This window comes from Mus caroli, chromosome 3 (genome assembly GCF_900094665.2).
Source record: "Mus caroli chromosome 3, CAROLI_EIJ_v1.1, whole genome shotgun sequence".
NCBI classification, from domain to species: domain Eukaryota; kingdom Metazoa; phylum Chordata; class Mammalia; order Rodentia; family Muridae; genus Mus; species Mus caroli.
The window spans coordinates 103,051,871-103,065,497 of NC_034572.1; the positions used below are offsets into that span (position 1 = coordinate 103,051,871).

At 45.2% G+C, this 13,627-nt stretch overlaps 1 protein-coding gene across 2 annotated transcripts in view; it reads right to left on the minus strand.

Annotated features, from left to right (window-relative positions):
• Positions 1 to 836: 836 nt before the first annotated feature.
• Positions 837 to 13,627, minus strand: part of Fndc7 (fibronectin type III domain containing 7) — a 34,526-nt gene continuing 21,735 nt past the window's right edge. The window contains exons 9-13 of one of the 2 annotated variants that reach the window (XM_021158798.1): positions 13,285 to 13,539; positions 9,023 to 9,283; positions 4,313 to 4,342; positions 1,847 to 1,908; positions 837 to 1,762 (exon numbers count right to left, since the gene is read on the minus strand). In XM_021158798.1, the coding sequence (XP_021014457.1) occupies positions 1,865 to 1,908; positions 4,313 to 4,342; positions 9,023 to 9,283; positions 13,285 to 13,539 (590 nt within the window). In that variant the 3' untranslated portion in view covers positions 837 to 1,762; positions 1,847 to 1,864. The remainder of the gene's footprint in view (positions 1,763 to 1,846; positions 1,909 to 4,312; positions 4,343 to 9,022; positions 9,284 to 13,284; positions 13,540 to 13,627) is intronic. The other variant, XM_021158799.1, reaches the window with a different exon arrangement.

Sequence of the window (13,627 nt, forward strand, 5' to 3'; positions counted from 1 at the left end):
GTGAGTGTTCAGAATGCAAAGTATATGTGTATGAAATCATAAAAAAATAAGCAGGGGCTGGAGAGATGGCTCGTTGATTAAGAGCACCTGCTGCTCTTGCAGAGACCCTGAGCTCAGTTCCCAGCGCCTATAGGGCAGCTCATAACCACCCGTAACTCCCATTCCAAGGGATTTTATTTTGTTTTTTGTTTTTTTTTGGTTTTTCGAGACAGGGTCCTCTTCCGGTCTCCACAGGCACCCATGTGGCGCACAGACATACATTCTGGCAGCACATTCATCTATGTAAAATAAAACATAAATCTTTTAAAAGTGGATACTTGATAGTAATAAAACCTCTTTGTCAGTGAAACGTTTTTGCATCCCTGATTTGTTTGTTGAGACATTTCAGGATGTGTGCCAAGCTGGCCTTGAATTCATGATCCTCCTGCCTCAGACTCCTGAGGGTTGAGATTACCCGCATGTGCCCTCATACATGGAAAGAAGAGGCAGGAGAGGAAGTTTGTGCTCTCTTCCTTGCTGGCCTCGTGTCTAAGCGTGTGCACCATTTGGTGCCTGATGCTCTTAGAGGCCAGAAGACAGAGGGTATGGCCCACCCCCACTGCCACCACCCCCACCCCAAACCAGAGTTACAGATGTTTATAAGCTGCCATGAGAGGGCTCGGAATGGTACTGGAGTCTTCTGCAAGAACAGCCTGTTCTCTTAACCACTGAGCCATCCTTTCACACACTACAGCCATGCCTTTGAGAACTCGTGACACGAATCATACTCATGCTATTTTAAAATTACTTTTCTGGCATCAGACAGACAAACATTTGTTCTAGGTACAACAGATTTATGTTATATATCCACCATTTTCCTCTCTCCGATCGCGGAAGGAAGCCATTACAATGTGCGCGGAGCATAGAGAACAGGCTGCGAGATCCATGAACCCTGAAAGGCTGTGTGTGCATGTCAGCCTGCCACAGTCTGAGACTCTTTGCCCTTGGCTGATGCTCCGCCTGACATCTTTGCTCATTCCGAGAGCGTGATGGCAGTCTTTCCAGCCACAGACCTACGCTTCTGCTTTCCCAAAGGCTCTGGCAGATGTCTGCTCACATGGCGCTCTCTGACTCAGTGAAGTCTGCAGGCAGCTCAGCTTCCCCGGGAACCTGGGCCGAAGGCGTTTGTTACCACACAGTTGCCCTAGCAGCAGCTGCTCTAGACTCAAGCTTAAAGGCCTCTACAAAGGCCTGTCTTGGGGTGAATGCTGTCCTCTGGAGGATGGCTTGACTGGGGGTGTGCACTTCCATCCTTCTGTGGAGAGGATGCTGTAGGGAAGCTTTTGAGAGACCCCTGGCCAGGAAGTATTAAAGTTTGTGATGGAGCATAATGGTGGATGCCCGTAACCCGAGCACGTTGGGAGGTTGAGGCAGAAGGATTGAGACTTCAAGGCCGGCCTGGGCTACGTGGCTTTGGGATAGGCGACATTCTGTGGCCTCCAAACAAGTTTCTGCTAAGCATGGCTTTTATGCATCCAGGCTGTGACAGTGTGCTGACTCGGTCTGGCAACCTTCCAGGGGACTTTCTGGGCCTTTCCTCTGTGGAGTCCTCTCCTCTCCACAGCTCATCTTGAACTTCTCTGCAGCCGACGACACACTTGACCTTGTCCTCTCCAAACAGTCTGAGTTCCTCCTTTAAAGCGCAAAGGAGCTTTGCCTAGCCTACGGTACTTTGTGTTCTAATAGCGAGTTTCCATGGCTGCTCACTAACAACACAGGGACCCTGGAAGGGAAGTGAAGAGAATTTTCAAAACGGAGGACAAAAATCTTGCTGTGGAATCAGACAGAATTAATGCTCTCTGCTCACCTTGTGGAGTATCTGTATTTACCTGGGGCTCGCTGTATCGTTCCTCTTCCCTCTGTAAATCACTAAAGGGACAAGGAAGAGGACACAGAGGCTGTGTCACAAACTCAGACATTGCTGTCAATATTCAGAAAGCTGTTTTTTTTTTTTTTATAGCACTTCACAGCAAGCAAAGAGGAATGTGAGCTACCAAGCTGTTCAAAGCGACCAGAAGTTTCTGACTAACCAGCGTGACTAAACCCCTGCTTCATGAAATGAATCCTCTAAATATCCCTGGGCTCACAGTACTGATTGGATGAGGGATATTTCTTTTACCCTCAGGCCAACTTGCTGTGCCCTCCACCCCACCCCTCCTAAAACCTCCACTATTTCATTCATTCAGACATTTGCACAAGGTGAATAGGAACCTTCAACTGCTAAGGATGTCGTGGGGAAGAGAGTCCCCAAAGCTCCACAGGATGAGCAGGTGACACTGAAGCTGGCTGGGTACCAAAGGAGAAGGATACCACACAGGGCACACAGACCCCACACCTGTCACTTTCTCCTCTAGCCAGGCATCAGGTTTCCAGCAACAAAAGCTCTCTCCAAGTTAGAGCCCGGATCCTCTAACCTAAGGCTGCTTGTTAAAACAGAGTTGCTGGCCAGGCGATGGCGCACCTGGCAGGGGACAGAGGCTTTATGTGTTAATGAGGTGAGAGGTCTGAATAGGCTTTGAATAGCACAACCTTAGAGACAATCAACCCCTCCCCAGCTCCATCTCAGGCACCGTAGTGTGAAAACCTTTAATCCCAGCTCTTGGGGAGGTGGAGGTAGACAGAGCTCTGTGAGTTTGAGGTCAGCCTGAACTACAGAGCTAGTTGCTAGTTCCTGGACAGCCAAGGCTACACAAAGGAACCCCATCTTGAAAAACAAAACAAAACACCCAAGCCAAACCCACAGAGTTACCAGGCTCCAGAATTTCTCAGTTACTAGGTCTTTGGCCAAACCCCAGAGGCAACATTTCTAAAAGGTTACCAGATAACATGGGTATTGTTGGGTCCATACTTAAAAACTAATGTGTTCAAGTATTATGAGAGCTAAGGTTAAAATGTTAATATCTAGAACATATTAGGGAGTTATGAGATGAAGCTGACCCTGAATTCTCACTGTGTCCAATTAATTACATTTCATTTAATGTCATTATGTTTCATGAAGTGACTATTACATCAGTTTTCAAATGAGGAAAACTAGGCTTAGGAATTTGAATAGTTCAACTACTGGCAAATAAGAGCAGCAGGATTTAAATCCAAAATCGTCTCTTAGAAGGTCATTTCAGACAAGATCAGCAAGTTCACGGTGGTATGGTAGCACATGTCTTTAATCTCAGCACTCAGGAAAGAGGGTCAGGCAGATCTCTGTGAGTTTGAGGCTAGCCTGGTCTACAGAATGAGTACCAGGATAGCCAGGGCTACACATAGTCTCCAAAAACTGTCAGTTCAGGCAGGCAGGCAGGCATTGTGCTGTAAAAACCTTTAATTTCAGCACTTGGGGGTAGGGGTGGGGCAGAGGCAGACAGAGCTCTGTGAATTCCAGACCAGCCTGGTCTACAAAGTGAGTTCCAGGCTAGACAGGGGTACATAGTGAGACCCTGACCTGGGAAAAAAAAGTCAACTCATGGGGTTGGCAAGATTTATAATAGACCAAGAATCAAGGAAGTTTTAAGCGAACAGAATCCCCAGGGCTCCTTTTAGTAGGTCAGGAGGGGGTCCTTGCCAGCCAGAATCCTGATCTGACTGGTCCAGTATTCACAGAAGAAAATGATGAAATCTAGACATCCTTCCTAGACACAATGATTTCCACGGTAGTGCCGAGCTTCTCAAATGGCTTACTCAGAGAGGGGAGGGGCTGCTTCTCTCTAAGGCTGTGCTATTCAAAGCATGTTCAGACCTCACCTCATTAGTGTGGAAAGCCTCTGCCCCTGCCAAGTCCAAATGTGCCTGGCGGGGCTCTGCACCAGCTGGGGGAGAAGTCCTGCTTACCGCAGCAATTCTCAGCCTTCACTTCACTTTAAAATCACCAGAGGAGCTTTTAAAAGTCCTGCTGCCCAGCCTTCGACTTAGAACAATTATGCCAGATCTTCAGGGGCCAGAGCCCTAGCATCAGTAAAATTGAAAGTCTCCAAGGAATGTTAGCATGCAGCAAGGCTGGAACCATTGCCAAAGTAAGTATTCGCGGAGCAGGAATAACCAGCTGCCCTCCAAAAAAATTTGCATTTTTCTATGGGACTCTAGAAGACTAAAAAGATTTCAACATCTAAAGGAATTCATCTTGGTTTGTGCAATGTGAAGGGGGGCATGGCACTCTTACATCAAAGGAGCATGTGGCATTCTTAGGAATTAGCATTAGCTTTGATCATAATTTCATTAAGTAACTGGGAAACACAGACACACAAATTCTCTCCTATTTCTCTGCTTGGGAAAAATGACTTACCCATTCCAAGAGTACTGCCAGAACAGGTAACTGTAAAAAATAAAATAAAGTAAAATAAAAACATAAGCATTAAGAATACACTCATTGACCTATTTATTTACTTATTTATTTGCATATTTATGGTGTGTGTGAGTTATAATTGTTAATGTTGGTGCACATGCACAAGTGTGTTAAGTGGAAACCTGAGGGTGTCAGGTGTCTTTCTTTGATTGTTCTCCACCTGCAGATTTTGAGGTAGTGTCTTTCTTCCTGAACGTAAAGTCCATAGGTTTGACTAAGTTGGTGGGGTGGTTTGAATAGGCATGGCCCCCACAGACTCATGTGTTTGAATGCTTGGCCCTTAGGAAGGGGCCCTATTAGAGGCCTTGTTAGACTAGGTGTGGCCTTGTTGGAGGAAGTGTGTCACTGTGGGGGCAGGGTTTAAGATCGCCTATGCTCAAGCTATGCTCAGTGTAGAAGACACAGTCTCCTGCTGACTTTGGATCATGATGTAGAATTTTTGGCTCCTCCAGCACCATGATGTAGAATTTTTGGCTCCTCCAGCACCATGGCTGCCTGCCCGTTGCCGTGCTTCCTGCTGTGATGATGATGGACTGAACCTGTGAAACTGTAAGCCAGCCCCAATTAGATGTTGTCCTTTATAAGAGTTGCCTTGGTCATGGTGTCTCTTCACAGTAATAAAACCCTAGCTAAGACAGTTGAGTTAGCTAATAAGTTTCTGCCTAACACCTCCCCTGCAACAACAAGTGCTGAGGCTACCAGTGTGTGCTGCCCTGACTTTTCAACTGTGTCCTGGGGATTCAAGCTCATGTCTTTAACATTGTGTGGCACATACTTTACCCACTGAGCCATCTTTCCAACCCTATTGATATATCTCAGATGGAAAATATATACACATTGAAAAAGAATAAAGCCGGGCGTGGTGGCGCACGCCTTTAATCCCAGCACTTGGGAGGCAGAGGCAGGCGGATTTCTGAGTTCGAGGCCAGCCTGGTCTACAAAGTGAGTTCCAGGACAGCCAGGGCTATACAGAGAAACCCTGTCTCGAAAAACAAAAACAAACAAAAACAAAAAACAAAAAAAAAAGAAAAAGAATAAACGTGCTGGGCACAGAGGTGCACACTTGTAATCTGAACTACTTAGGCAGCTGAGGCCAGGAAGGGCAATTTAGCAAGTCACTGTTTCAAAAGAAAGTTTTAAGAGAAGGTTTGGGGCAGGCCTGGAGGTTGTTAGCTCAGACGAATGGTGCTTGCCAAGTATGTATAATACCCTGAATTTCATCTCCAGAAGTGCTAAAGATCAAAAAATGGAAAGTAGACTGAAGATAAAGAAGAAAAACTCCTATAAGAGAAGGCAACGTTGAGGTAGGCAAGCGTAGTGAATGGTTTGGCAACTTGGGACACCCCTGGGTTTGGGCTGCTCCCTCTTCTAATGATGCACTTGACAGCCTAGCTCCTTTGCCTGCACAGGATATGCACACACACACACACCCTCTCCCAAAAATGCACAGAGCAACCTCAGACCTATATTTACATCCAGCTCTGTATACACCCCTCTCTGAACAATGGCATAGGTTTCTTCTTGTCCTAACAACAACCACACTTGGACAGTTTCTATGAAAAAATTCCAGATGTAATGGGGTGGGAAGAATGAAAAGGTTGATCTGGCTTGAACCATTTTGGAGTACACAAGCAGTAAGACAAACTATATACTCCAAGTGTACTTTTGGGAAGAACCCCCAACCCCCCCCAGTGACCATTTTGTGTCTATGCATAATTGGGTCCATATACAATTTAGTGACTCGAAGAAAATTATTGTAGATAAAGATTATGGAGCTGTTGGGCCTCAGTTTCCTTATTTATAAATCAGAGACAGTTCATGTCTGCTGAGTCTACATCTTAGGGTTATTTTGAGACTCAGTCAGATATAACTGTGAAGACACTTATTAAGTTGTGAAATATCCAGTGAGCAAAATATGTTATTGAGTGGTAAGCTCACCTTCTGAAGAGTTCATCTGTATCCCAAGAATCTATTCCTGTCTCTTCTCACAAGGCTGGCCAGATTCCTTTGTGGGGAAAAATAACGCTCCCCCCAAAACAAGCAAACAAACAAACAAACAAAACACAGAAAACCAAACCAAAACAAAAAAACCAAAAAGAAACAAAGCAGGACATCTAAGGACATCGGGACCACCTTCCCTAGGAGGAGCTGGCCATGCTCCATCACCCAGAGCCATCTTGAACCATCCTGTCACCTCCATTTAATTAGAAAGTGTGGACTGTTTATCAGTGATGGCTCATGAGCCATTTTTTCTTCTTCCTGTTCACTTGCAAAATCCTAGGGCTTTGTTATTGCTTTTCTCTTAGAAGCACATGAAAAATATATGACTTGCCCTGGGCAAGGTAGCAGAGGGTGCTGGAACGCAGAACAAGAGAATTGCTAATGTCTCCTGCCAGCTCCGGTGAGATGCCCAGGCTGACAGACCTGGGTTGTAATCATAATCTGTCTACCCACTCACATATTTCCAGACTTAATTTATGATTCATAAATTCCTTTTTCTACGATCCTCAAACTTTTCCTTAGACCTCATTCAAAATCTGTGTAAATAAAACGTTAAGACCTTTGTTTGTTTGTTTTTTGTTTTGCTTTGTTTGTTTTGATTTGTTATTTTTTCAAGATAGGGTTTCTCTGTGCAACAGAGCCCTAGCTGTCCTGGAACTTGCTTTGTAGACCATTGTATGGCAAAGTTCAAGTCTTTTAAGGTCCAACAAGTCAGGGTGTTTACTGTCCTCTAGACTATGTTTAAAAATCTGTCTCAACCGGGCAGTGGAACACATCTGAGGCAGAGGCAGTTGAGGTGGAGGCCAGCCTGGTCTACTGATCAAGTTCTAGGACAGCCAGGACTACATAGAGAAACCTTGTCTCAGAAAAAAAAAAAAAAAAATCTGTTTCCAGATCTCCACTTTGAATTCACTTTACTATGTAAATAGTTTCTGAAGGGCATGCAAAAGACAGTGAGAGGGACAGAGGTCCACATTAAATTACAAAACATCCAGTTCCAAAGAAGCCGGCGTTCCAGCAGCTTCAGACAATTCGCACATAGCATTTACATGGGATTGTCTGAATCTTAATTCACAGGTCTGAGTTGAAGGTTTGTTTTAATTGATTTTTCAGACTTATTTATTTTGTACATGTGAGAGTGTGCGTGCATTGGTGTGCACCAGAGCATTTCTTTGGAGGTCCGAGAACAACTTTCAGGAGTCAGTTCTGTCCTGCCACCATGTGATGGTTAGTTTTCTGTCAGTTTGACACAAGCTGGAGTCACTTAAGAAGAGGGAAACTCAATTTAAAAAAAAAAAAAAAGCCTCTGTAAGATGGGGCTGTAGGTAAGCTTGTAAGGCATTTTCTTGATTAGTGATTGATGTGGGAGGGTGCAGGCCATTGTGGGTGGTGCAGCACCTGAGCTGGTTCTATAAGAAAGCAGGCTTAGCCGGCCACGGGAGTGCGAGCCACAGGAGAGCGAGCCACGGGAGAGCGAGCCACGGGAGAGCGAGCCACGGGAGAGCAAGCCAGTAAGCAGCACTTCTCTGTGCTCTCTGCCTCAGCTGCTGCCTCCAGGTTTCCACCCCAAATGAGCTCTTGTTCTAACTTCCCTCAGTAATGGAAGAAGAAGCAAATAAACCCTTTTCCTTCACACATTGCCTTGGGTTATGGTGTTAAATCACAGCAATAGAAACCGTAACTAATGTGGGATTGAACTCAGGTCATCAAGCTCGCCTGGCAGGCACTTTTAAAACTCACTATTCTGGTTAGTTTTTATTGTCAACTTGAACCAGTCTACATCATCTGGAAAGGAGAAACCTCGATTGAGGATTTTTCATCAGCAGATTGGGGCCAGGTCCGTGAGAACTTGACATTTTTTGTTTGTTTGTTTGTTTGTTTTTGGTTTTTTTTTTTTTTTTTTGAGACAGGGTTTCTTTGTATAGCCCTGGCTGTCCTGGAACTCACTCTGTAGACCAGGCTGGCCTGCCTCCCGAGTGCTGGGATTAAAGGCATGCGCCACCACGCTCGGCTCAAGAACTTGACTTTTTGACAGTTGATGAAGAAGGGTGCAGTCCACTGTGGGTAGTACAACCCTTAGGCAGGAAGTGCTGGGCTGTATGAGAAAGGTAGCTGAATCTGAGCCTGAGAGCTAGCCAGTGATCAGCCTTCCTCCTTATTTCCTGCCTCTGCTCCTACACCAGTTCCTACCCCACCCCCTGACTTCCCTTAAGGATGGACTGTGCCCTATAAGCCAAGCAAATCCTTCCTCCCCTAAGTTGCTTTTGATCATGGTCTTTATCACAGTAACAGAAAACAAACTGGAGTACCCACTAAACTACCTTACCAGCCCAAGGGTTAGTTTTAATCTTCCTCTTGTGTTTTTCTTTTGGGTGCTGGGGCCTTGTGCATGCTATGTCAAGTGCTGTCCTACTGAGCTACACACAGCTCCAAGGTTGGTTTTTTGTTTGTTTGGTTTGGTTTGGTTTTTTTTTCGAGACAGGGTTTCTCTGTGTAGCCCTGGCTGTCCTGGAACTCACTTTGTAGACCAGGCTGGCCTCGAACTCAGAAATCCGCCTGCCTCTGCCTCCCAAGTGCTGGGATTAAAGGCATGCGCCACCATGCCTGGCTCCAAGGTTGGTTTTAAATTAAGGTCCTAACTGGCTTTACCTGAGTATATTTTTTTCGGGCAGAAAGTAAGCTTCAGTCCTGTTTCAGCAACTGGTGAGACCATCACGGTGTAAACGTCCCCACAGGGGATGTTGGTGATGTCACAGAAACTTAGACCGGCATGTGGGGCACATGTAAAGATGCCTTTGGAACCATAGAGGTCGGTGCTATAATTGGCAGCGCCCCTGGAGGCTTGCCAGTAGATCCGGATGCCATTAGGGCCCAGCCTATATAATTTGACCCCCAGTGGGCAACAGACACCTATAGGAAAAAAGAAATATAGAATTATTTATCCCACCACCATACAAGCATGGTCATATTTACAATTACCCCAGAGGAGAAAGATAACAAGTAGAATCTTCTGCACCAAATGATTAATTCTTAGTTAGAACAGAGCAAGGTTTGAAGGGATGCAGATGTTCTTTCCGTGCTGAGCCACACGATCAGAGATTCATGTGTGGGTAGGGAGGGGTATGGGGCTTTTAATATAGAACACTGGTGAATCAAAGGTCTACAGTTGGCAGAGAGACACTGCCCTTCTCGTGACTCAAACTATGAGTCAAACACTCACGATCCCACCAAGTTATAACACAATGCCCCGATTTTATTTGACTTTAGTGGCACTAAGTTTAAATATAACTCACTGTGCTCACTATTAGCTGAAAAAGAAATGGCGGTGGTGAGCCAAGTAGCACTGCTTCTCTGACAGGCTGGTTCATGCTTCACCGTGCCAAGTGATTAGGTACACTTTTGATCCTTCCTGTCCTCCAAATATTTTGAGTAGGCCACACATTAGGATACCAGATGGTGGAATGCTCATTAGCTAAAATAAAGATCATATTGTATAATCTTTTAAGTTGTGAAAGATAATCAGACTCACTTGGTTTGTGCATGATGTCTCTGTCTCTGTCTGTCTCTGTCTGTCTCTGTCTGTCTCTGTCTCTCTGTCTGTCTGTCTGTCTATCTCTCTCTCTCTCTCTCTCTATATATATATATATATATATATATATACACACACACACACACACATATGTATGCGTATGTGTATTGGCTTGAGATGGACTATTCTGATATATCCCAGGCTAGCCCTTAAATTCATTTTCTTGCTTAGTCTCAAGTGCTGGGATTCTGCGAGTATACCACTATGCTCACCAATATTGATTAACACGGTTGATTATTTGAGAGTCAGTTTGAGACAGGGTCTGACTCGCTGTATAGTCCAGACTGGCTTTGAAATCATGGCTATCTGGTGAACCTTTTTGTCTCAGCTTTCTGAGTTCTGGGATGCCAGGCAGGAGCCTGGTGTGGTTGGTTGACACTGTCAACTTGATCAGATCTAGAAACATCCATGAAACAAGCCCACAGGCAAGCCTGTGACAGATTATCTAAAGCTACCTTCTTGAAAAGTCTGTAAAGGAATATCTAGATTATGTTAAGTGAGGTGGGAAGACCACCCTAAAAGTGGGTGGTAGCATCCCATCAGATGGGGGTCCCTGGCTGTGGATAATCACTCAGCTATTGGGTTCCTGAGTTCAGACACTGTGTGCCAGTCCCATGAACTGAAATCAACCCTTCCTGACATTTTAAAAAAGTAATTGCATTGTTTGTTGACTTATTTTTAACTCTCTCTCTGGGTATGTACATGTTGTGCATGTGGATGCAATTCCTGAGGAGGCTGGAAGAGGGCATACTCTTGGAGTTGTGTCAGGAGCTGCGTGGCATGGGTGCTGGTCGCTGAAATTAAGCCCTCTGAGGAACAGTGGACGATCTTACTGTTGGACCAGTCACTTAGCTCCTGAAGGTTGTTGTTGTTGCTGTTGTTGTTGGTAGTGGTGTTTTTGTTGATGTTGTTTGTTTTGTTTTGGTGTTAAGTTTTGGATTCTTCTAAACAGGGTTTCTGTGTGTAGGTCTGGTTATCCTGAAACTCACCCTATATACCAGGCTGGCCTTGAACTCAGAGATCTGCCTGTCTCTGCTTCCTGAAAGTTGGGACTGAAGGTGTGCACCACTTTTTGTTCAATATTTTGCCAAAGCCACAAGAAAAGTACCTAGTATACCTGGCTTAATTTATTCCTTTTACTGATAGAAATCAATTGTTTTGCTTTGAGAGAGGGTCCCCTTTAGCTGTCCTGCAGCTCAAGATGACCTTAATTTCCTGACCCTTCTGCCTGTACCTCCCAAGTAGAGATTATAGTCATGACCCACCTTGCCTAGACTGACATCAGTCTTATTCTTTTTTAAAAAAATATTTTAGCCAGGTGGTGGTGGCTCATTGACTTTAATCCTTACACTGGGGAGACAGAGGTAGGCTGATCTCTGAGTTCAAGGCCAGCCTGGTCTACAGAGTGAGTTCCAGGACAGCCAGGGCTACACAGAAAAACCCTGTCTTGAAAAACAAAACAAAACAAAAAGAAGCCATTTCTAATACAGCCTCTCAGGGAGGGCAATCTCAACTTTCTTTAAGATGCTAAAATTATATTTTAACCCCACTGCCCCAGGCCTGGGAAGTGGCAGCTAATAACTACCATGCAATTTCCCCTCTAGCTTGGAGGCAGTCCCTGGAGTTTCTTCAAAAACAGCCCTCCAAGCAGCTGCCTCAGCAGGTTAGAATTATGTAAGAGGAAGTCTTTTGCTAGCCCACTCTGCCTGCTGTTTCTTCCCCGTTACTTGGGAGTGGCTTGGCATTTGTGGAGAGCAAGGAACAATGGTGTAGAAAGAGGCCTTTGCTCTGTCCGACCTGCTGAAGTGAGAAACTTTACAAGGAGCTGAAGTGGTGAGGGAGAGGGAGAGAGAGAGAGAGAGAGAGAGAGAGAGAGAGAGAGAGAGAGAGAGAGAGAGAGAGAACATTGTGAGAGAATGGTGCAAACCAGGTAGAATGTACTCTCTGATGTTTTCTAGAAACTCTGTAAGGATGAGTTACCCCTCAGTCCAGGTGTCTCTGCCATACAAAACCATCCCTTCAGGAAACAACTCAGACGCTTTACCAGAAGTCGTGCACCAACTACTGACAGAAACCTCTGAGCTTTGAAGTTCTAAGTCAAAGAGAATTGTAAATATGATAGGAAGTAATCTGCATGAATAGGGCTGGGGTGATGGCTATATCAGGGAAGTGCTTGCCACGCATGCGTGAGGCCCTGAGTTTGAGCTCCAGTGCTTATGTAAAAACTAGGCACAACATTGCCAGGATGGCATGTGCCTATAATACCAGCACTGGGAAGGGGGAGACAAGACCATTCCTGGTGCTTAGTGGACAGCCAATGTAGCCAGACCAGTGAGTTCTACATTCAATGAGAGATCTTATATCTAAAAAATAAGGTGAAGAGGACACCTTCACGTGGTGGTGGTGCACACCTTTAATTCCAGCACTTGGGAGGCAGAGGCCGGGTTGGTCTCTACAAACCTGAGGCCAGAGTAGTCTACGGACTGAGTTCCAGGACAGTCAGGGATACATGGAGAAACCCTGTTTTGAGAAACCAAAATAAGTAAAGAAATAAACAAACAAATCAATAAGGTGATGAGTGATTGAGGCTCCACCATCAAGTGTGCCCCATCCCACCCCACATCCACTAAAAAATAATCCACTAAGGAAAGCTGGGTAGAGATGCACCATCTTTTTAAATGAGAAGGAAGGATTGGATCTGGACCAGGTACCATGGAATCCTTAGCAATTTTAGTGGTTTGAAGGGTTGAATGAGAATGGCTCCCATAGCCTCATATATTTGAATGCTTGGTCCCCAGTTGGTGGAATAGTTTGGGAAGGATTAGGAGGTGTGGCCTTATTATGGGATGTGTATTAACTGTATTTCAGATTTCAAAAGCCCCCACCAGACACCCCCCCCCTCTTTATTGCCTTTATATGAAGATGTAGAGCTCCCAGGTACTGCTCCAGCACCATACCTGCCTACTTCTCATCATGACGATCATGGGATCCTGGACTAACCCTCTAAAGCCGTAAGCAAGTCCCCAATTAAATGCTTTCTTTTATAAGAGTTGTCTTGGGCTTGGTGATGGTGGCACACACATTTAATCCTAGCAGTCAGGAGGCAGAGGCAGGTGAAACTCTGAATTTGAGGCTAGCCTTGTCTACAGAGGGAGTTACAGACCAGCCAGGGCTGTATAGAGAAATCCTGCCTTAAAAACTAAACAACGCCAAAACCAAACAAACAAAAGAGTTTCCTTGGTCATGGTAATTCTTCCCAGCAATAGAACAGTGAGTGATTAAGACAGCAATACTCAAGAGCTAATGTTTAGAATTTACTTACTAGAAGAATAACTTTGATAGGCACAATCTGCAGTCAGTCCCGTGGAACTAATGGCTTTTAATGCCACCGTGTAGTTGATGCCACATGTGATGCATCCCAGAAGGCAGTGGTTTTGATGGGTGTGACACTTAGACTGTCCGATGTATGACTCCAGCACTGCCACATAGGTTTGAGCCACTGCCCCAATAGTCCAGCTCACGTTGATTATAGACTGGGTGACCTGAGCTGCTGTCAGACCAGTTGGACAGCAGGGCACTAAAATGGGGTGGGGAGAATAGAAAAAAAAGAAAAGAAGAAAGAAAGAGAGAAAGAGAGAGAAAGAGAGAGAGGGGGGGAGGGAGGG